Source organism: Sycon ciliatum, chromosome 13 (assembly GCF_964019385.1).
Source record: "Sycon ciliatum chromosome 13, ocSycCili1.1, whole genome shotgun sequence".
Classification (NCBI taxonomy): Eukaryota; Metazoa; Porifera; class Calcarea; order Leucosolenida; family Sycettidae; genus Sycon; species Sycon ciliatum.
The window spans coordinates 26,298,894-26,321,383 of record NC_088655.1 but is presented as its reverse complement, the minus strand read 5'-3'; the positions used below and the strand labels follow the sequence as shown (position 1 = coordinate 26,321,383).

Here is a 22,490-nt window from a genome sequence, read left to right as displayed (position 1 = left end):
GAGAGAGAGAGAGAGAGAGGGGGAGGGAGGGAGGGGAGGAGGGAGGAGGAGGGAGGGAGGGAGGGAGAGAGAGGAGGAGAGGGAGGAGAGAGAGAGAGAAGGAGGAGGAGAGGGAGGGAGAGAGAGAGAGAGAGAGAGAGAGAGAGAGAGAGAGAGAGAGAGGAGAGAGAGAGAGAGAGAGAGGGGGAGGGAGGGAGGGAGGGAGGGAGGGAGGGAGGAGGGAGGAGGGGAGGAGGAGAGGAGGGAGGGAGGAGGAGGGGAGGGAGGGAGAGGGGAGGCAGGCAGGGAGGCAGGGAGGGAGGGAGAGAGGGAGAGAGGGAGAGAGGAGGAGATAGGGAGGGAGGGAGGGAGGGAGGAGGGAGGGAGGGAGGGACAGAGAGACAGAGAGAAAAAGAGAGACAGACAGAGAGACAGAGAGACAGAGAGACAGAGACAGAGACAGAGAGAGACTCAGGTAAAGCCATTGCACAGTGAATCTCATTATCTGTCCTTCAGGACTCTGTCAGCTCCTCCGAGCTACTTGCAATCCTGCCATGTTTACAATCACGCATCTTACTCTCTTGTCGACATGTTTCCTTTGTCGAGGTAAATTCCCTGCGGAAACAAACTAATTCTGTGCCATTATTGCATCAGGCTTGTTGAACATGACGTGTACAATTGTGTCTCGGTAGCTCCGATCGATACCGAGTGTGCATCTCAGCCAGCTCGAGTTACAGATCCGGAGTACAGCAGCGTTGGCCATGCATTGCATTGGGCACAAATCCGCCGGCAGGGACTGACCAAGACCGAGTCTGAGGACAGTGAGGTCTGCCAGGAACGCTGGCTGAACTACATCATACTTGTACATGTAGCTTGGGCAGCATGCTTCTGCCTTTATCGTCATTGCGACGACGGTCGTCGTGCGGCGTTGAAAAGCGGGACTGGAAGAATGCAAGAACGGGTCTTTTCGGAATGTGAAAGGAAGAATGGAGAAAATGTTGAACGGTCTCTGCTGGGATGACGGCTACATCATAGCTCAGTGGTCAGAGCATCGCTGCCTCAAGCGAAGTCCCTGGTTCGATTCCTGGTGGTGTCAGTCATCTTATTCTTCAGACTTTTCCCTTTTCCCTTCCCTCAACTGATGAAGAGAAGAATGATAACATTACACTTCTACAGAGAGGTTCCGCATTTCGAATTTCGCAATGGTTTCTTCGACTGCTGGGTTCGAGGGTCGACGAAGAGGTCGAACTTTTGCGAAAGTCGAACGAAAAGAAGACGCAGAGTCGAGAACATTCCGAAATTCGAAATGCAGAAATAACTAACTTTCTCTACCTTGAAAGTAACAAGTAAGCGCTCGCCAGTCCAGAGTTCGCAGCGGAACAAGAATGCCACGTTTTCGGGAATCATCGGTCCTAGTACCTGATCTGAACGGATCATTGTTTTGTTTCTCACGGTTCCTTCCATCCGCACGCCGGTACGCGGTACCTGCAATGTACATGTACAGCGCTGGCAACTGAAATCCGACACCTTATCGATGAGTTCACATTCTAGCGGTCTCTATTTCGTAGTTTTTTCTATCCTAGATCCTGTGTTGGGTCTTGGCGATGTGAGCGCACCGCGCTCAGGAGTCGGATTTCAGTTGCCAGCACTGTACATCATGTACATGTACATTACCCATATAAAAACCGCTCTGTGAGCGGTTCTGAAAAACCTTTACTGGTGCAGCCCCGTCGTAAAAGTAAGAAATTAGAACTGGCGCATTGTCCTCCCAAATGTGAACTGATCCACCTAAATCGCGATTGACGGGACCCGAACGCACCAGTAGCACGAGAGTTCCTACCTGTGGATGCAGCTGGGGACGCTGTCCATAGCCAAAGCCAAAGCGGCAAAGGTGGGCTTCGGGGTAGATCTAAGTGTTGTATGGTAACTTGATCAGCGCCGACGCCGGCTGTGATCCTGTGCCCTCCCGACCTCGTGCTACTGGTGCGTTCGGGTCCCGTCAATCGCGATTTAGGTGGATCAGTTCACATTTGGGAGGACAATGCGCCAGTTCTAATTTCTTACTTTTACGACGGGGCTGCACCAGTAAAGGTTTTTCAGAACCGCTCACAGAGCGGTTTTTATATGGGTAATTTCAGTTCTTTTTCTGTTCCCTCCCCCACCCCAGCCCAGCTCCGAAGATAAACATGGTGAGCACACGCGCGCGATGCACTGTACGTAGCCATGCGACTGCAGTAGCACACTGATACATTCCAGCCCTCCCCACCTCGCTACCTCGCACACAGACACCTTGTGACAAACACGCACATGCACATGGCACACACACACATGGGCACGCACACACATACATACACACACACACACACACACGACCCAAACAGGAAATTCTTGATGAACATTGTATAATGCCATGCAAAGCAGTGGCCACCATACTTCAGGAAGTCAGTTGTGAAACAAAAATAATTCAACTACAATGTGTAGGTAAGCTGGCGGCCAAAGCACAACATTGCAAACCGTGATATTTGCCTAAGGATTGCAGTTTGCAGACCACACCATGGAAGCAATGAATACAGAATTATTGTAATGTCATACAAAGACAAGCAAAGAAGTGGCCACCATACACCAGAAACTTGCAGAAAGTCACATATCCAACAGATAGAGAAGTGAACAGCATCTGGTACAGCCCACACAAAACCAAGCTGACCTGATACTCGTCCGAAGATCGTAAGTGGCAGATCCTTTTCAACGATAGCATGCAGGTGTACGTTACACGCATGGACAAAATCTGACCGTGTCACCGGCATACATTGTCATCACATGCATACCCCACAAGTTACACACATGCACAGTAGAAGCACAATAAAAGCAATGGAAAAATATGAAGGGGCTGCTGAAGCATCTTCACACTTCAATTTCAGACTTCGGTGTGGTCGTCACGGGGTGATATACCTGCAAGATACAAGTGATACAGAAAGAAAGCATAAGGTCGTGAGGTAGGCTATGAGACACCACAAATGGGTCACCTACATGTATGTTCAGGGCTGGTGTACACATACACGCAGAATTATCATAATCGAGAATTTTCCAAACTACAGAAGAGCAATGAAATCCATTTGCATGCACAGGAGCAATTTTGCAGTATGATGCGCAGCTCGGGAATACACCTGTTGGCAATGGATTACATTCCCATTGGAGTTCCCATTCACGTGGGATTCACAGAAGCAATTTGGCAGTGTGCTGCGCAATGCGACACGACCTGCGATTCTGCGTGCGATGCAAACTCGCACAAAATACCATTCACAGAATCACGACAAGACGTCAGCGATGCAACAGCGCCTTGCTGACGTGCCTCAAGTCAAAGCTCAATGAGAATGCGTTTGTCGGTTACAACTGGTACAAATGTACAAGCAATTTCTGAAAATGCTCCTGTGAATCCTGCTTTAAGCAGTGCAGGAATGTCCCTCCTCCGCTTCCCCCCCCCCCCCCTCCACACCCTCAGGGAACTTGACAAGGAAGGGTGGTCTTCGCGGTTCCCAACATCTATTTGCAGTTTCTGGTCTCCACTATGTCTTTTCAATGGGGACTTGTACGTACCATAAAAGCAAGCCTAAAAAATGAACAGCACATTTGCCGTTCCCCCACTGGGGAGGATGTGTTCCACAGCTATCCTGACAAGATATTCCGAGAAGCGGTGCTGAGTGCAATGCATTGTGAAACTGAAAAAGCTGACCAAGCCGCGGCATATAACGTCTAAACTTCAATTGTAGTTCGCCAGCTGACTACTTTCAGACTCCATGTAGGTCGGAGTACATCTGGCTTAAAAGTTGACAACAACGGCGCACGCACATAAGCAATGGCCACCTTACCTGTACTGTAGCAGTACTTCCGAGTTCCCGTATGGGAGTTCCATCACTGTGTGTGCAATAGCAGCCTCATCGGACCAGTTCAATGCGACGCGGACAGTCCGACACTGAGGAGGACATTGAAGAAGTCAGAGACAGGAAGAATGGTTGATTTACAATTCAACTAGCAAGGCTGAACACCCACGAAGTTCCACTCACCATTGTGCCGTCCTTCTTGGAATGCAGAAATAACGCTTCCTCTCGAGAACGCAGCCTACGACAGAGAAAAAGGAAGGAGCATCGCCATCGGCATTGGTCCTCTGCTATCACCGATTGCCGAGTTGCACAGTTCACTCTAACAAGACTGAGGATGTTCAAGAACTCCCCATCCATACCATTATTGGAGTAAGAGGAAAGGTCAGATTGCCTAGTTCCTAGGGCCTAGCATTCCTGGATGCCAGGAGGTGCTGCCCCCCCCCCCCCCGCCCCTCCCTTCTACTGCCTGGACAGGGCAACATATGTGACAGCGTTCACCAGTACAGTCGGAGGAGAACATGGGAGAAGGCAAAAAGGGCAACACACATGAATCCCTTATAAGCAAGCAGTGGCAACTCTAGCACCAGCAATGTTGGACTTACATCCCAGCCATTGCCGCCGGATTCAGCGGCTTCTTCTTCTTCGTCTCCCATCTTGGAAGCACTCCTTTCCGTAAGTTCAGTCCTGGGATCGGGAGTACAGTCGGAGGAGAATGTCGGAAAAGGCAAAAAGGCAACACACATGATTCCCTTATAAGCAAGCAGTGGCAACTCTAGCACCAGCAATGTTGGACTTACATCCCAGCCATTGCCGCCGGATTCCCACGCTTCCTCTTCGTCGTCTTCCAGTTCCCAGGTTCCATCTTGCAAATACTCCTTCCCGTAAGTACATTGTAAGTGCAGTCCTGGCCTGCGTGGACATGGTGGATGCGCAGTACATTGACGATGGCGGAGATGGAGCAGGTCAGGGAGCCCTATAGGGCCCCGAGAGCAGATTGTGGCCAAATTCGGGACGATGCCGGACGCCAGTCAGTATGAAGTAGCGAATTGCGGACCGCCACGTAGATTGGGGTCGCGGGGTCATAATCCACGGGCATTACTCGTACGTTGCTCCAAAAAAGGGCACTGCACTGTTCCACAGTTGCTGTTAGCGGTCGCCAAAGGCACTTGGTAGGCCGGTAATTGGGTCACGTGTCAACAAAGTGTCAACAAAGTGTCAACAATGTGTCGACCACGTGTCTTTAGCGGTACACTATTTTTTTGTGTCCCCAAACTGAAAACATCGAGCACCAGTATGGAAAGGCTTTAGACAGAAAGCCTTTCCAATGTAGCTATTACTACAGTACATGTGTCAACCCTTTTTTCTTTGAGTGTTGCCTGGAATAAACTTCCTGAAGATATTCGTTCACTCTCTACAACAGCGAAATTTAGTATCGCTGTTCGTCGGTATCATTCGCAATCTATGTTTTCTTTGAAAGGTATTCCTGACTTTTGTGTCTAGGCTAACCACATCTATGATAGTTTCAATAGTTTGTGTATATGTCAGTTATAGTAGTCCGCAATGCTGCTTTTCTAATTCTCATTATGATTAGCATGCAATGTACTACCCGAAGTACTGAATTTACTTCTTCTGCTCTCTATATTCTAATGTATCTTCTACCTCTTCTCCCTTACGAACATACTTTCTCATTTTCCATACTTATATAGGAGACTCCCTTCGATAGGCATCTATTTGCCTCTGGAGGATCCGTGAAATAAAAATCAATCAACCAATGTGTTATATTATTAGTTACTATTACCTGTAGCAATCTATTCGTTCAAATGGACATACAGTAGCCGGCCCGATCCAATGTCTCGCGTCCTACGAAAGGCAAGCGCAAGCATGCACCAGCAAGACAAACGGAAATTAATTACATGTACTAGTATTCCAGTTCAGTGCATGGCAGGGCCTAGGGAGGGCCTTATGGCTTGTTGGTGCCCGACAGGTTAGGCAGAGGGCTAACCTGAAAGGCGCAAACAAGCCATTACCACGATTACTACCATTACCATTAGGCCCGATCTGCCATGCACTGACTAACTACAGTAAAACCTGTCAAGGCGACCACTCGGATAATGCGACCACCTGTACTAGAAGACCACTGCAACCAGTACCAAGGGATGCTATTTCCAGTCAAATGACCCTGGATAAGGAGACCACCTGGAAACAGAGACCACATTTTGAAGGTCCCTTGAGCGGTCGTCTTAGACAGGTCTCACTGTACATGTATTACTTCGAACCAGGTTACCATGGTTACTATCACTGTATCAGCCCCCTTGCATAGATAGAATAGAAGCTGACCAGGCAGTTAATTTTCGAGCTATAATTATCATGATAGTCGTTAGTATTAGTATTTAGTATTTATTTTATTTACCATCGGATGCCTCAACAGTGATACACACAACTCTTAAGAGGGCCGATAACGGGATAAGTGGAAAGGAAAGGAAAAGAAAAGAAAAAAAAGAAAAAAAATTGGAATTCAGACATCAAGCAGTACAGTAATCAAACACCAAGTCAACTTCAATCTTAGTACAAGAACTATCAAGATCATGGAGAAACTCAACAGATTCCAAAAAGAAGGTCAAAATACTTCTTAAACGCCACTGGGTCTTTAAAAAGATCCCTGAGTTGGTTTGCAAATGTAGAGGTACGGTGGTGTCTGCGCCACTCGGCAGGTAGTGTATTAAAGAAAATTGCGGCACGATTAGAAAAAGAATTTACTCCATCAGTTGTCCGGTGCTTAGATATGGCAATGGAAGCATTAGAGTGGCTTCTAGTTCTAAGGCTTGTTGTGATCGGTGGAAATAATTCCGTAAGGGTAGGCAGTGAGATGATGACATGATTTCTATGAATAAACTGGGCAAAGTTGAGAATCATATAGTGTTCAAATGGATAAATCGCCAATGTGGTCAATAATGGCGTGATGTCGTCCTGTGACTTAGCACCACAGGCAGCTCGCACAGCACGGCGGAACACAGTAGAGAGCCTTTGGCGGTCCTTAGCGGACAGCTTCGTTACAAAACACGAACAACAGTACAAAAGATCAGGTAGAATGACTGATACAATAAACGTTGGCAAGTGAGTGCCAACGAAAGACCTAGAACGCATCATACTTTTGTACCCTTTCCCAAAGGTGCTCGCCCTTTTTGGCCCTTTTTGGAAAAAGCCCGTTTCTTTCGCCCTTTTTGCGTTTTTTTGGTGAATATCGCCCTTTTTGAGCTTTTTCAGCTGAAAAAGTGCTGAAATCTGTTTGCTCATGCATGCGATCACAGACATTCGCTGCACAGTGCAGTTTCCGAGTGCTCCATGGCCGTGGCACGCCGCTTTTTTGGGGGGCAACAAGTAACAAAGACTTTTGGTGAAGCTTGTACCCGGTGTACTCAATGCTGTAAAAAGTGGGCTTTTTGAACTTTTAAAATACTTCCTGTTTTGCCTTTCGTGGACCCATAAATGGAAGAGTGCATATTCATTTCTCAGCTTGGGTTCATATCTGAACATGTACATGTATCATGGCTATGCTTCACTGAAAAGAGAGCACTTTTTCAGCATATTTTGAGGGACGCGATGGGAAGGGCTATTCGATACCCAGTATACCGGTAATACAAGTAGTTCGATCTTGGGTTTTTAACTTTTTATAGGGTTCCGCCAGCTGTGGTAGGCGAACTATCAGACAAAGGAATGTCGTACAGATCAAAGAGTACAGTACAGGGGGCCATTACCGTACACATTTCTGAAATGCGTAGATTTTAGTGGCACATGCACCGTACATTTTTTGCAGAGTTCATTATCAGCACCGTACTACGAATAATGCGTACAATGTCAATGATGTAGAGATCTGTGGTGCACCAGTGTAGTGCAGTTCAAGTGTGCCTGTGGAGTGATCTGCCGAAGGCGCAGTGTTCCCGGCCTCATCGCCATCGGTGACCCGAGTTTTTAGATGCAGATGAATGGCCAGCAGATAAGTCGTTGACGTGACGTGACGTGCGTGATTATTACGCTGTAGCTGATCGGCTATTTATGCAAGTACGGGTACCGGTACAGACAGTCACAATGATAAACTAAAACTAGGGAAATACCGGAGAGAAATAGGATAGAGCTAGAGAACATTGAACCAGCTACGATACGTGTATTGTGAGCAAACTGCGTGTAGATCGTAGAGCGCGAAGCCATTTTCGGTACTGAGCGACTGAAGAATGGCCGAGGAATCTGCGCAAGCCGCCGCGGGGAATCCTTTCTCTGACGCGGATTTCCAAGAGCTGCTCCGCCAGGAGCGCAGCAATTCGGCTGAAGACGGCTGGACGCTGGCTGACGACTCGCCAGGGTGTGTTGTGTGGAAGAAGGTCTCCTCTGAGCATAGCGTGCACTTAGTCAAGGTAAGGAGTAGACGTCGGCGGATAATGCTAGAAAATCACACGGATTATGCTTTTCAGTATGCTGGCACTATGCTCTGAAAATCACTAAACTTATGCTCAAATTATGCTTCATGACACTGTGCTCTTTCATGTTTATAATGTCACTAAAATGTATAGAATGTGTACTCGACATCAAATGCGGACTTCCGGAGAAAAGTGCATGGAAGAAGATGAAGATCTAGTCTCAGCTATGGAGAAGGAACCAGGAGTACAGCAATAGGCACTGCAACACCAATACAAGCATAATAATTATGTACAGAAATAATAGAATAGAATGCAGAGTCACTGCGCTACAGTGACTTATGCATGCCACTGCATTGACAACATGACTTCAGATATGCATTTGGGAGAATGATGTGTAAGAAATTATTTGAAAACAATAACAGAAATACCAGTCGAACAGTGGCAGCTTTGGCTGCTGGAGAGATCCTACATGCATGTACTGATGAACTCTGGACGGTGAACCTTTGACCTTTGACGCCCTAAACATTACACATCTGTTACATTTATAGTGTAGATCAGGCCCTTTCATGGAGCCGTGCCAGATATAATAATAAAAACGTTATTAGGATGACCCAAAGGCAAATCGCCTATCGAGGGGTTCACCGCGTTGAATGGTTGTGGTATGACAAAGCAAAGGGGCAACCATTGAGTGTGTGTGTGTTGGGGGGGGGGGGAGGAGAGGGAGTTTCGAACTATGCACAGTGAAGGGATAATTGCATGTACATGACCAAGGATAGGGTATACCGGACAAATATATACCGTGGTATGGTACGACTCCTTGCCGAGTCCCGGGTGTAGATCTATTTACAGGAGGATTCCCTTGCCTTTGTAACAAACGGACTCTGGACGGTGAACTTTTGACTTTTGAGGCCCTAGCGGTTTTATGCAGCAGTTATGCTGAAGGATCAACTATGCTCGGCAATGCTATTTTTCAGAAAGCCGTGATTATGCTCAAAATTATGCCAGCATTATCCGCCGGTGACTAGTAAGGAGTACTACAGTCCATTTCAAAACTATATACGCGTACCTAGGCAAAAACCGTTATGCCAGCATCTATACCACATAAAATCTGTGATCACTTTGTGCATAATTTTTTCCAAATTGGGCGTCTGTTAGCCAATCGTTTATGAACTATAATTATGAGAGTAATTGTGGAGCGGACCTGAGCAATATTCCGAAAACTATTCTCAAAAAGTTCCAGCCAAATTTGAAATATTTCAAAAACACTACGCGTCTATAGTTTTGAAATGGACTGTAAGGACGCAACCGCACGCTGACAGCAAACCAAACTTGCAGACATCGGGCGCTTTCGATTACACGCTTACACAATTCTGGATCTGGGTTTTTGTAATTCTCGAATCATCCCCAGAATGTACGGATTGCGGCCGTGTAAACGAACGACCGGAATTCACATGCATTTTTATTCATGTCATGTCACAAACAAAATTGGTCGTAAAAAGACATCACGTACACCCTCGCGCGCACGTGGACCCAGCATCGCGTGCCAGTCCGTCCCGGTGAAGGCTCCATGTTGGCAACAATATTGGGCTTCGATAAAGCGGAATGCGTGTGCGAAAGGACCACCCAAAATGATCTGGTAGTACTAATAATCAGCTCCCAGCGGAAACTCAACTGCGGCAATTGGCGTTTCGAGAGGACAAAAGTAGCAACTACATGCAGTTGTAGCCCTGCTTTTGCACCATGCCGGCCAGGGAGGCTCTTCATGTGCTTGCGTCATGCATGACCAGACCGGTAACAATTCTGGCGCCAGAATTAGAGAAATTCCGCCCTCTCTTCAGAATTGATGGAATTGGATCAAATCAATTCTAACAACGGAGTTTGTGTAATTGAACTGTGCATCAATAATAACCAATTCTAGAATTGACCGAAATGTGTGTAATCGAACGCGTCCATTGTTTGAAACTTAGCGCTCGTACTTTCATCTCTAGCCTGCGGTTCCATTCGTAGATGTACCAAGCAGGAGAAATATGGTGTACTGTCACGATTTGGTATTCAGTGACAAAGAAACCTGCCTAAGGCGACCGCTCGAGGGACCTTACGAAAGGTGGTCCCCGTGTCCAGGTGGTCGCCTTATCCAGGGTCATTTGACTAGGAATAGCACCACACATTGGTCCCAGTTGCGGTGGTCGGCTTATCAGAGTGGTCGCCTGGACATGTTTGACTGTAGTTGGAGTATTGCCAGGCCAGCGCTGCATCCTCACCGAATCATGGAGACAGAATTTCACGTTCTAGTTAGCTCATTTGATTGCACTAAAATGTATGTTACGGGCACAAGACGCGAAGTGGATATCGGCTTATTTTGAATAAAAAATGATAAAACTGTGCCACCTTCGTTGCCCCGGAAACTACCACCGTGATGTAGAGCATGTGTCGGCAATCCCTTCCCCTTTTGTGTACGTGCTTTTCATTTTCTTTTTTCTCTTCTTCCGTGGTTGGTCACACCCTCTCCTCAATTCAATTGGCTGTCTTGACATGCGACGAGTTGCAGACATGAATAAATACCGTATAAGCAGAAATATTCGTCTGGAATTTAATTTCGTCTTTTCGTCCAAGGAGCTTTAAATTAGGACTAAATTAAATGCCGGACTAATGTCGATTTTTCCAGCTTTTCAATACACTCTTATAATCCACGGACGAAATTTTCAACCGAACGAACTCCCTTTCTTTAAAGTTGGACGAAATTGTTGACCGACGAAATTTTCCGCCTGTCCACTAAATAAATAAATAAACCACATGGTGACAGAAAATCAGACTCGGATCGAGAGCCAAGGATTAAAATTGCACAGAGAGGACCATCGGTTGTGCTAAATGTTGCATGCTCCGACTAACCAGTATCACGCTTATTGCCGTTAGGCCACCCTTTGTTAATTCATTGTTTAACGTCCTTTTTTTCGCGAAAAGGTACGCGGGAGGGCGAAAAAAGAAAAGAAAGCCCATTCCAAAAACTGGAAACCCCAATCAAACATTTTGACCAGTGAAGCATGTGATATATACAATATTTCTGGGTCTAACGGCACTTGCAGGCATAGAACAACACTCTTTGATGGTACATTGGAGCACATGCCTGATGAATCCAACAAAACAGGTACATAGCATGGAGTTAGCATGTCATGAATTCATTACATCTGGATTTTTACTAGGACACACACCGTACGATATTTAAAAGCCAACAAAACAAGAAAAAGAACACAAGACAAAGGCATGCCCGGGAGGCAAGATTATAAGTTAAATTAAGGTCATGATCGGCACACTGTGAAACTACACAATCGTGTATTTACAACTTCGCATATTATTGGTACTACTACTTTCTTGTTTTTTTTTCCGGTCGGAGGCAAAAAGGTACGCGGGCGCGGACGTTAAACAACGAAAAAAGAAAGGGTGGCCTTAGCGTTGGACACAAAACGACGACTTGAAAACCTTTGTACTTCTGCTTGAATTAGATGGTGGTAAAGACACACTTGGCAATATGGCAGTAAACACACGCCTGCCCACACACGCTCCCTGGGCTGCAAAGTTCTGGCGCAGCTGTACGTACAGCTGCAGTGGTGTCTTCAACTTCAGTTCTCCTTTGTACTTCAGTAGCAGAAAATGGGGGTCAATGTTGTGGCCGAAAGCCCAATAACGTGGCGCTGATTACCCCCCCCCCCCCCCCCATCCCTTCCAGGGGCATAGGAGGGGCTAGGGAACTGGTACGACCACAGGACGGAGCGGGCTGTGAAGACTGTGAAGAAGGGTACGGGGGTGATCCCCCGTGAACATTTTGTAAAAAAAAGACTCGAAATCCTGTGTTCTGGGTACTTTTGGCACATTTTTTACTTCTGTAAGGCCAGTAATTTTAACGAACATTTAATTTTAACGAGTTAATGGAATTGAAAGAATCGTTAACATTTGAAGTCGTTATGTGCAAAACGATATGTACTTGTACAGTCATTTGTCCGTTTTGAGACAGAATTCGTTAGAATTTCACCTCGCTAACCCACCAAAATCAGGAGATCGTTAACTTTAATTGACGTTAAAATACATGTGTCTGGTCTTACAGTAATTTTTAGTCATAGAACTTTATGCTTCACGTGCAGAAAACTAAGTTGCCGTGAACCAAGTGCATCTAATAGCCGCGTCGAGTCGAGTATGAGTTCTAATAGCCGCGTCGAGTCGAGTATGAGTCAAACTCAAACAAAAGTCAAAGATCTGATGGGTCCCAATTTTTTTATTACGGTTTCGCACGTTCCAGACGGACCGCACATTTCGAAAAGTGGTACGGCCATGGTCGTAGCGGGTGCTGTGCCCCTGCCGTCAAGCTCCAACGTATCACTGTGCAATAAGCCCAGTGCGCATTGACGCAATTTGTACCACGTACACCCCACACAGCCACCTGGGCATGGTCGTCTGGGGTGTGCTGAGCAGTGCATTGCTGATCCCAGCGCGTACTCACATGCATTACTCATACCTTCCGTATTTGGCAATGCGCAATGGGCTTATTCATGGTTCGACTTAGCAACAGCACTGCTACGCCCAGTACAAGACTTATTGCATGTAGCGGTTTGTGGGCACTAAGGAGTGAACCTGCGTGCTGTCGCGTTGCCACGGTCGAGTGAAAATGGTAAACGGCCTACATGTAAAGTAAACCTTTGCGTATAACGACACTCGGCGGCGGGGCATCAAAAAAGTGTCCTTATTCGCGAATTGTCCTAATGCCCGAAGTCTCATTATATGTATTACAGTTAGATGGGACTTTGCTCTGGGCGTGGAAATTCTGTCGTTATTCGCGAATTGTCGTTATATCCGCAGTCGTTGTTAGCGAAGTTGACTGTACATTGCCGAACTGTACTTCACTGTGCGAGGCATTAAAGAGTAGTGAAACTAGCCCCAAGCTTTCCCATCCACGCCCCTCTTTTAGCAGTTTTAAACTTACTGTTGTTGTTGTCGTGGTTGTTGCTGTTGCTGCTTGCTGCTTGCTGTTGCTGCTGCTGTTGCTGCTGCTGTTGCTGCTGCTGCTACGGCTGTTGCTGTTGCTGTTCTTCTTCTTTTGCTGCCAGGGTTTTCTGGACTTCAAGGGCATTCCAGCAGACCGCTGTAAGTATGGTAGTGTATATGCGGACGTTATTGTGTTGCTAAGAGCTGCTGTTGCATAGCATACACGAGAGGGCCGAGACCCACACTGGGTGCCTAGAACCAGTGCGGAGTCCAAGATTGTCCGTGCCGCTCAGGGCAAGTACGAACAATCGAGACCAACGAAACATACATGGGGTGCCTAGAACGATTATGGGGCCCTAAATTGTCCGTGCCGCTCGGAGTGAATACGCGTACGAACATCTGAGACCAAAGCCACGCCAAATCTTGTCTGTTGAAACTATTAGCAAGAGCGAGAGAGACTAAGAGAGAGAGAGAGAGAGACTAAGAGAGAGAGAGAGAAAGAGAGAGAGAGAGAGAGAGAGAGAGAGAGAGAGAGAGAGAGAGAGAGAGAGAGAGAGAGAGAGAGAGAGGGAGTGAGAGAGAGAGGGAGAGCACTTCTCTGCAGAGACCGATCGTCTCGAAACACCAGATCCTGCTTCGCGCACTCTCGATCTTCTCGCTTCCTTCCGTTGTTGCAAGTGGCCGAAAAGAACTGCGTGCTGATGATGAGCCCAAGTGTATCTCCATAATATGAGTGTATTGGATCTTGTGCTGGTCAAGTGCAGCGGTGGCAACTGAAATCCGACCCCTGATTTTCGTGATCGAGTGCAGCACCCATTCTAGCGGTCTCTACTTCTTAGAACACGAGTAACGATGAATCCGAGACCTTTGGTCGGAGGAGTTACTTTTGCCCCGCCCCATTTCCATCCAATATGCCACCGCCCCCGCGGTGCAGCATCTGATGCTTCTGTGGTATTCAGTAAGAATAAAAAATAAAAAAACTGCAAACCGCCCAATATTCGCGTCACTATACTTTTGCGATCTCTCAGAACCGGCGAGTTTACGATGGCAACTGTTCGCGGAGCACTGTGGCCACACATACATACCCACGGATGAAGTTTGATTTCACAATGGTTAATATTCACGTTTTGCTATTCTCGCAAAATTAGCAAACATTGATACGCTGCAAGCATTAGGTAGTTTACAGTATGCGGGTGCATATTGTTTTTTGCGATGTGAGTGCACCGAGCTGGGGTCGGATTTCAGTCGCCATCACTGTATGACGTGGATGCCGTGCCCGTGTGTGTGCATGTGTGTGTGTGTGTGTTTATGTGTGTGTGTGTGCGTGTGTGTGTGTGTGTGTGCGTCTGTGTGTGTGTGTGTGTGCGTGACGTGTGGCGTGCGTCTTGTTTTTTTCATGCCCTGCAGTATTGACGCTGGTGTACGACCTCCAGGTCAGGGCGCGCTTCGACGAGCTGTTCACAAGGTACGAGTGTGTGGAGGATCGTGGAGATCATCGCGTCACCTATGCGTAAGTTCTTTGTGGCAATAGAGAGGTATTCCAGCAGCTACCCAAGGATGGATAGGTTCGGCAAAAACACTCCGCGAGTACCTGACGTTTGCAAACGAATTTTGTTGACAGTTGTCGCTTCTTCCTTCGATTGGGCAAGACCCGATAATATGCCAACCCAGCCAGCAATGAGACACATGCATTTATATCCATCAGGGCTATTGTATGCTTTTAGAGAGTCCGTTGCATATGTGCTGGGGACATTTACTAAATATTTAGAGAGGCCTAAAATATAAATACCCAAGGCAGGGGGATTGGCTGAACGGTCTTCGTCCATAGGTAAATATGGATCAATGCACTGGGACCACGGATTCTGTCAATCTTCTCGCGGCAACGCGTCTTCAAGGCTGGAATAAACAGTAGAGTAACTGCGGCCAGTAATCCTCGCGACTTACCAAAACTAACTATTATCATATTCACCACATAAAGAAAAGCAAAGATTCTAATTATTGCAAAGGTGCTTCACCACCGCATGCAACGGCCTGCAACACCATTTGAACCCGTACACCGAACAACACATTTGATTCTCTTTTTGCCACCCGAGCAGATTTTACCGTAGGTCACGGACTTGTCTTATGGGTGATCTTTGGGTGGACACCGGGAAGGCACCAAAAAGGTGATGTGATGGAAAGTCCTCTATAGGTATACGATACGCACCTCTAGCACTGTGCACTCTGAGCTGTCCATATATGCGACTCAAACCGACCCGCTATGGAGAACACCCAAACCTGCTGCTGGGTCCATCATATAGAGCGATATTCCCCGCTGGGGTCACGAATATTCCCCGGGTCACGCCAGAGTAAATAAGGGAGATTTTAGTGCTGGTCACGCTCTATTTGGGACAGTACATGGGATAAATGGATTATTCCATTTATACTCTGTGTATACCGTGTCCCTTATATTTACCCCCGTGCTGACGCACTCGTGAAAATATTCGGCAGTATAGCCCTCGTACTCTTGGGATAATCCATTCGTGTCCCTTATATTAACCTGCACGTTTTTTTCTGACGTGGCGCGCAATTTTACGTCAAATGCGTCGAAATCTGGCGTAATGCGCCAAATTCCCGACGTGAAATGCAGCTCACTTGCGTTGTTCTCCAGCGCGCAAGCCGAATAACGCGAGCGGAACTTTCGCTTCACGTCAAAATAACGTGCAGCTTAGTTTTAACCGGTCAAACGACCCCGGATAAGGAGACCACCTGGTAGCGAATAGCACGTTCGAATGTCCCTTGACCGGCTGTCTTAGACAGGTTTCACTGTACAGTAAAACCTGTCAAAGCGACCACCTGCTAAAGAAGACCACCTGCTAAAGAAGACCACCTGCTAAAGAAGACCACCTGCTAAAGAAGACCACCTGCTAAAGAAGACCACCTGCTAAAGAAGACCACCTGCTAAAGAAGACCACCTGCTAAAGAAGACCACTGGAACCAGGACCAAGGGATGCTATTTCCAGTCAATTGACCCTGGATACGGAGACCACCTGGTAACAGAGACCACATTTCGAAGGTCCCTTGAGCGGCTGTCTCGGACAGGTTTCACTGTGACTTCACTGGTTCTTGTATGTTGCGTGCAGGGTTCTAAAATTTCCACCAGGCACGTGGAACCGTGATCTTGTCCAGTTCAACACGAAGCGTTCCGAGCCTGAGGAGCACATCGTCCTCTACAAGAATGCAGTGCATGCCTCGCGACCTGTGGATCCCAAAATGGTCAGGTATGTGGCGGCGGCGATGCGATTTAAGCACGGGCATTTTAGTGTTCGATCGTTGGGGCGGGAGTAGTGTGTGCGTGTGTGTGTGTGTGTGGTGTGGTGTGTGTGTGTGTGTGTATGTGTGTGTGTGTGTGTGTGTGTGTGTGTGTGCGCGTGTGTGGTGTAGACCAGGCTGAACAGTGGCGGTCAATTCTTCAGCCTTGCAAACTGTTGAATGGTGCTATCCCAGCACAAGTTGCTATGGCTTCTGGTGCAGCATCGCTATCATCGCCTCCGGCGATGGGCGTCAAATGGTCAATGGAGCGCGTGCGTCCGTGCACACGTGAGCGTGTGTGTGTGTACGCGCATGCTGTGTGTGTGTGGGGGGGGGGGGGGGCTGGATGGTTCAATTCCCGACGACTAAGGTCCCACGCGTCTTTCTTTTTTTTCTTCTTCTCCTGGTTGGTTACCATCGGCCAATGTGTACCATAGTTTGTGGCAGGGTATGTGTATGAAAGAATAGTAGGGATTCATTCACCAGAAAAGACACTTCAAACAGCTGTGTGGTGGAGACCAGGCTAAATAGTGGCGGTCAGTTCATCAGCCTTGCAAGCTGTTGAATGGTGTAATCCCAGGGAAAAATTGCGAAGTCTAACATAGCTTGGTTGCTATCATCATTGCAGCGATGGGCATGTGTAAATATGTGTACGTGTGTGTGTGTGTGTGCCTGTGCGTACGTGCATGCATGTGTGTGTGTGTGTTCGTGTGTGCGTGTGTGTGCATGTATGTGTGCGTGTGTGTGTGTGTGTGTGTGTGTGTGTGTGTGTGTGTGTGTGTGTGTGCGCGCGCATGCACGGGCGTTCATCAATGCATGCTCGTTCGATCGTGTGTCCTACAGGGCCGAGACGATCTTCTCGGGAACTATCATTCGGCCGATGGCCGACGACCCGAATTCGTCGACCCTGACTTTGTTCTTGCAAACGGACGTGAAGGGCTGGATTCCATCGGCCATCATCAACATGATCGCAACCAGAGGTCCCAACAGGTGGCAGCATTCCTTGGCCAACTTCTACCACGGAACGTACAAGAAGGAATTGGAGAGTGAGATATGATCTTGGCTGCAACAGCCGGACTGGTAGTTGTAATATTACAACACCTACCGCAGACAATGTAGTTCTCAAGTATTACAACACTTTATACCCGTGACAAGCTCTCCACCTGCCTCTCCTTCTCCCTCTCCATTGTGTGTGTTCCTTGTCGCCCGCATCTGTTCGCTCACGTATCCAGGTTGTAATTGTACGCTGTCGCTTACGCATTACAAATGCATAGCATGCGCGCATGATTGCGAATTTACTAACACTAGGAATTTCGGCACGGCCTTTCGCACCGTCCCTCTTCAAAGTCGGTACCTAATTGGCGATGCAGGCAGCAGCAGCAGCACACAAGTCTGCGTGTCCAGCTTGTAGGAGCGCAGCCGGTGGGACCGTCCGACTAGCAATCGACCGATCATGGAAACATCCCTGTAGGTGTACGATGGTGACTTGCTATTCGTCCCGTTTCCAGTCGTCAGATCCGCATTGTCCTCGCAGCATTACCGACCTCTCCAGTTGTATTCCAGCCGTTTCGCTATGCAGCTACGAACGGGCACACGCTGAATGCAGTCCCCCCCCCCCCCCCCCCCCTCCCTCACTAGGCATTCACCGCATGCAGGTGGCTGTGAACAGTGACAGCCGTGCGTCAACTGCATGCCATGCATGCCTGCGGGTGGAATGCGTAGACAGGCCATCATGATCCTGTGTTCGAGATGCAGCGGCTGCTTCCTCCTCCTCGTAGGTTTCGCCACTACAGATTCATTCTTTTTGGTCTATACCACGCGTCCATACACCAGCCCCCGCCGCACACACACACGCCCGACACACACACATACACACACATACACACACACACACACACACACACACACACACACATACACACACACACACACGCGCGCACATGCACACGCACGCACACACACACGCACACATAATTGCGTGCAGCGCTACAGGCTTCCGGACATTACAGAACATTTTGATGCTATCAGAATCGTTACATTCACATTCATTTGAGTTTTACGTATTAGGGAAGAGAAGCGTACTTGCGTTTATGCCGGTAAGAATGCTCTTGACTTTTGCGAACCCTCTTGTGGTCACTGCGGTGTGTGTGTGTGTGTGTGTGTGTGTGTGTGTGTGTGTGTGTGTGTGTGTGTGTGTGTGTGTGGGTGCATGTGTGTGTTAGTGGGGGGGGGGGGGGAGTAAAGAAAGAAAAAATATCGATACTACATACCATTTGTATGTGTTCGTTTCCCGGGGGGGGGGGGGGGGGGAGGGGGTTGGAGAGAAAATAATGACTAGTTTTCGTTTTTGGTATGGATGGTGTTGTCGTCGGGGGGGGGGGGGGGGGGTAGTTCCATGTCGCGCACGTTTCCGACAAATTTGTTTGTGTATAGGTAATCTGACCCAGTCGGCCGATTTCACGTCGGAGTCTGTGCCAGAGCATCGGCCGAAAAGTCAGCCAAGTAGTGTAGACCAGGCATTAGGCCTTATAAGTAGGCTGATTTGTCGCCTGATGCTCTGACACCGAATACATAAATCAGGCGACTGCGACGATGTCGGACTACAGTGCAAATTGTTATCTCTCTCTCTCTCTCTCTCTCTCTCTCTCTCTCTCTCTCTCTCTCTCTCTCTCTCTCTCTCTCTCTCTCTCTCTCTCTCTCTCTCTCTCTCTCTCTCTCTCTCTCTCTCACACACACACACACACACACACACACACACACAACTACTATACTAGTGCAAAGATCTTTTTTGAAAAAGCAACGATAACGTGATCCAGCAAGATGAATAGATAAATCCAAAGTCAACGCATGCTCGAGTTGAATAGAAAAATCCAAAATCATACAACGCATGCTCACAGGCAATTATCACTGAGTCGCGGTCACCAGATCACTACTATCAATGCAGATCATTATTTAACCAAAGCGCAACGAAATTGCAGGCTAAAATTCGCCACAGAACGCCTACGCAAATATGATGCCCGGCAACCGCGGAAACACTGGTGATGACCACCTGCCCAGAACGAAAGAGATCTTGCATGTCCAACGGCAACCAAATCCTTTTTAAAGATTTTTGGCATGATCAAGTTCTTTTGAGGAGCATAAAATGGCATCCGAAAAACAAGGGCAGATGCCCAATGAGGCTGTTATATACACACCTGCTATTGAAGGACCATAATAATTATAGCACCGCTTCTTGTCGATTTGGAATAATATTTAGCAGCCACTATAGGACATCTCCCAAAAGTTCAGCGTTTGCTTGTGAATTTGGTATTGAATAATCATGATAATTCCTGTTGCATATTATTATTGTCTTGGACTGCCACAAAGGCTCCCAGTCCACATCATGACAATGTCCTGTTTTCATGACGATTACCTGAAGCATATACATGTACATGCACGTCATGTAAAAGCATAATTGGCTGTTTTCTCTAGCATCCTGCGAGCATCCGCTAGAGCATAATCTGGTCATTTCCCGAGCATAATCCGCTTACCGGGCCCTAATATTCACGCCCACAGAAGCCATTGCAAGCAATGGTACATGGTACTGAGGACCAAAGATGTACATGTAAATGCACCTCTCTTAATTAACCGTCACATTCACTACAAGCTGCAGATATGATCTCTTCTTCTGGCTTTCATTCCTAGACATTTGTGCAAGAAGTAGTTATTAGGCCATGGTAAAAAATAAAGTTAGTTGATTCTCAGGTCATGAGCCTGTGAAAATCGGTGCGATCGTGCGAGTGAGCGATTTATTTTATTTTATTTCCCACAATTTTTTTTATTTCCAAAGATTCATGTAGCTAGTACGTAGGGCCTAGGGCCTAGGGCCAGGTCACACATGTTTTTTTTGTTTTTTTTTGTTTTTTTGAAAGAAAAAGAAAAAAGGCCCAACCCTGCCCGGCCAGCTATTTGGACTTATTAATATTATTAATTTTTAATATAGCTATGAATAGGATGAAGGCCGCAGACATCACGCAACTACGTTACTTGTTTGACATGTATTACTGTGTAGTTTATAACAAAAATATTATTGAAAACCCAGAATCGATTTTCTCGTTCCTATCATCAGTGGGAAAAAACGGAACTAAGGATACAACCAAAGAAACTGAAGTTAAGTTCTGTAAATAGAAAGGTGTTAGAAATAACATCAAGATACAAGTGCAATAAAACCACTGGAGGAAACGCAAAAAAGGTAACAAGATTACATAACCAAAGGCGAGAAGGCACTGAACGAAGTGTCAACCTACGAATACAACTTCAGTGCAACAATGTGCTCTTTCTGCTTACACAAAACAGGCTTATGAATACGTATACAAACTGCCTCTAGGACTTTCAACTGTTGGACATAACGCGCACGACACAGTACTGAAAAATGAGAGTCATCATACACACCAAGACAGTCAGGACGAGATAACAAGTGTAGATACACAGCCGACTTCTTACGATCAACACATTCATCCGCCTCATCTCGCTCCTTCCCACCCGACTCCTCCTCGTCCATCTCATCGTCATCTTCCTCGTTCCGCTCGTCATCCTCACGATCATCATCACCACCATCATCTGCCTCGTCCTCTGTCTCCTCACCAACCGTTTCGTCATCCAATTCCTCTTCCATCCTCTGATCATCCGTCCCATCCTCCGTTTCAGTACAGACCACTTGTCTCCCATTTGCTAGCTGCTCGTCCCTTGAGCGGAGTTGTTCCTTGTTCCTCCAGATCCGCTTCACTCACTGACTCATGATACTGCTCGACCCTCCTCCTGTTGGTACTGTCCACAACGCGCGGTCCCTGGCCGTTTCTGGCATAGATCTCTGTGGAGTAGTTTGCTGTTGCCCTCCGAGGTCTCTGGATTAATGTGGGCGGCGTGGCAATTCGTGTGAGAGTTGGTGATGCCAGCGCGAGTGTAGGTGGGTCCACCCCAGCCCCCGCCACAAGAAGAGCCGGTGGCGGTTCTGGTGGTGGCAAGGGCGGCGGTGGTGCTGCTGGAGTTGGCAACTTGGGCAGCCTAGCTCTCCCACACGGCACCGCATTCTGTGTTGGCTCAGTCTGTACCACTGGCACAGGGGGTGGGTTCTTGAGCGGTCGGCCACGCTTCGGCCGCTTGGATTTAGCTGCATCCGGTAGAATATGCAGCGGTACATGCTGTTTGATACGTGCGGTCAGGTGTTGAAGGGTCCTACCAACGTACCGGCTACCACAATTCCGGCACTCAAATTGGTAAACCAAATGGCTCAAAAGATGGAATGGTAGGACGTCCTTCCTCACCATGAACGCACGTATCGTCGTGAATACAGGAATGAAATGTGCTGCGAAGTATGTTTTCATTACTAGCGTCTTGACTGCGCGGCACATGGTCAGCGATGTGTTTCCTTTCCAAGGCAAACAAAGATAAATTGGGCATCGAGCAGGACCAACACTCACTTCTTTCGATTTGTCTGCTGTTTTCATTAGTTTATTGAGTACATCTTCAGGGTATCCGTTCTTTAGAAACACAGACTTTAAGTATTGTAACTCCTCGCTGAGTTTACTTGGCGAGCAAATGCGCCGTGCCCTGTCAACTAGGTTCCGCACCAAATTCACTTTGTACTGGTAGGAGCAGTACGAATCATACACAATATACTGCCCGGTGAACGTGGGCTTTCTGTATACGGAGGTAATGATATCATCATTCGATTTCTCAACCAATACGTCAAGAAACGAGAGTTTATTGTCGTGCTCATGCTCGCATGTGTATTTTAGAGACGGATGTAAGCTATTCAGATGATGAAGGAAGTGGTCGCACTGCTCCGTGGAATCAAAATACGTAAACGAGTCGTCAACGAACCGGACATACAGCTCAGGCCACAGCGACTCATCAATCAAGGACTCACAGTAACCAACAAAAATGTTTGCGAGCACTGGACCAAGTGGAGAGCCCA

At 47.5% G+C, this 22,490-nt stretch overlaps 1 protein-coding gene across 1 annotated transcript; it reads left to right on the top strand.

Annotated features, from left to right (window-relative positions):
- The first annotated feature begins 7,926 nt into the window (after window positions 1-7,926).
- On the top strand, window positions 7,927-18,656 carry LOC135830132 (stAR-related lipid transfer protein 5-like). The gene is made up of 5 exons (XM_065342525.1): window positions 7,927-8,266; window positions 13,366-13,402; window positions 14,651-14,753; window positions 16,366-16,503; window positions 17,378-18,656. The coding sequence occupies exons 1-5, from the start codon at window positions 8,087-8,089 to the stop codon at window positions 17,589-17,591; spliced, it is 672 nt and encodes a 223-aa protein (XP_065198597.1). The 5' UTR covers window positions 7,927-8,086; the 3' UTR covers window positions 17,592-18,656.
- The last annotated feature ends 3,834 nt before the right edge of the window (window positions 18,657-22,490 follow it).

Excerpts from the sequence above, each read along its gene's own strand:
- LOC135830132 (XM_065342525.1), top strand. The coding sequence starts at position 8,087 with ATGGCCGAGGAATCTGCGCAAGCCGCCGCGGGGAATCCTTTCTCTGAC. Across the intron at positions 13,403-14,650 it reads GGGCATTCCAGCAGACCGCT|TATTGACGCTGGTGTACGAC; the intron begins GTAAGTATGGTA and ends CATGCCCTGCAG. Across the intron at positions 14,754-16,365 it reads GATCATCGCGTCACCTATGC|GGTTCTAAAATTTCCACCAG; the intron begins GTAAGTTCTTTG and ends TGTTGCGTGCAG.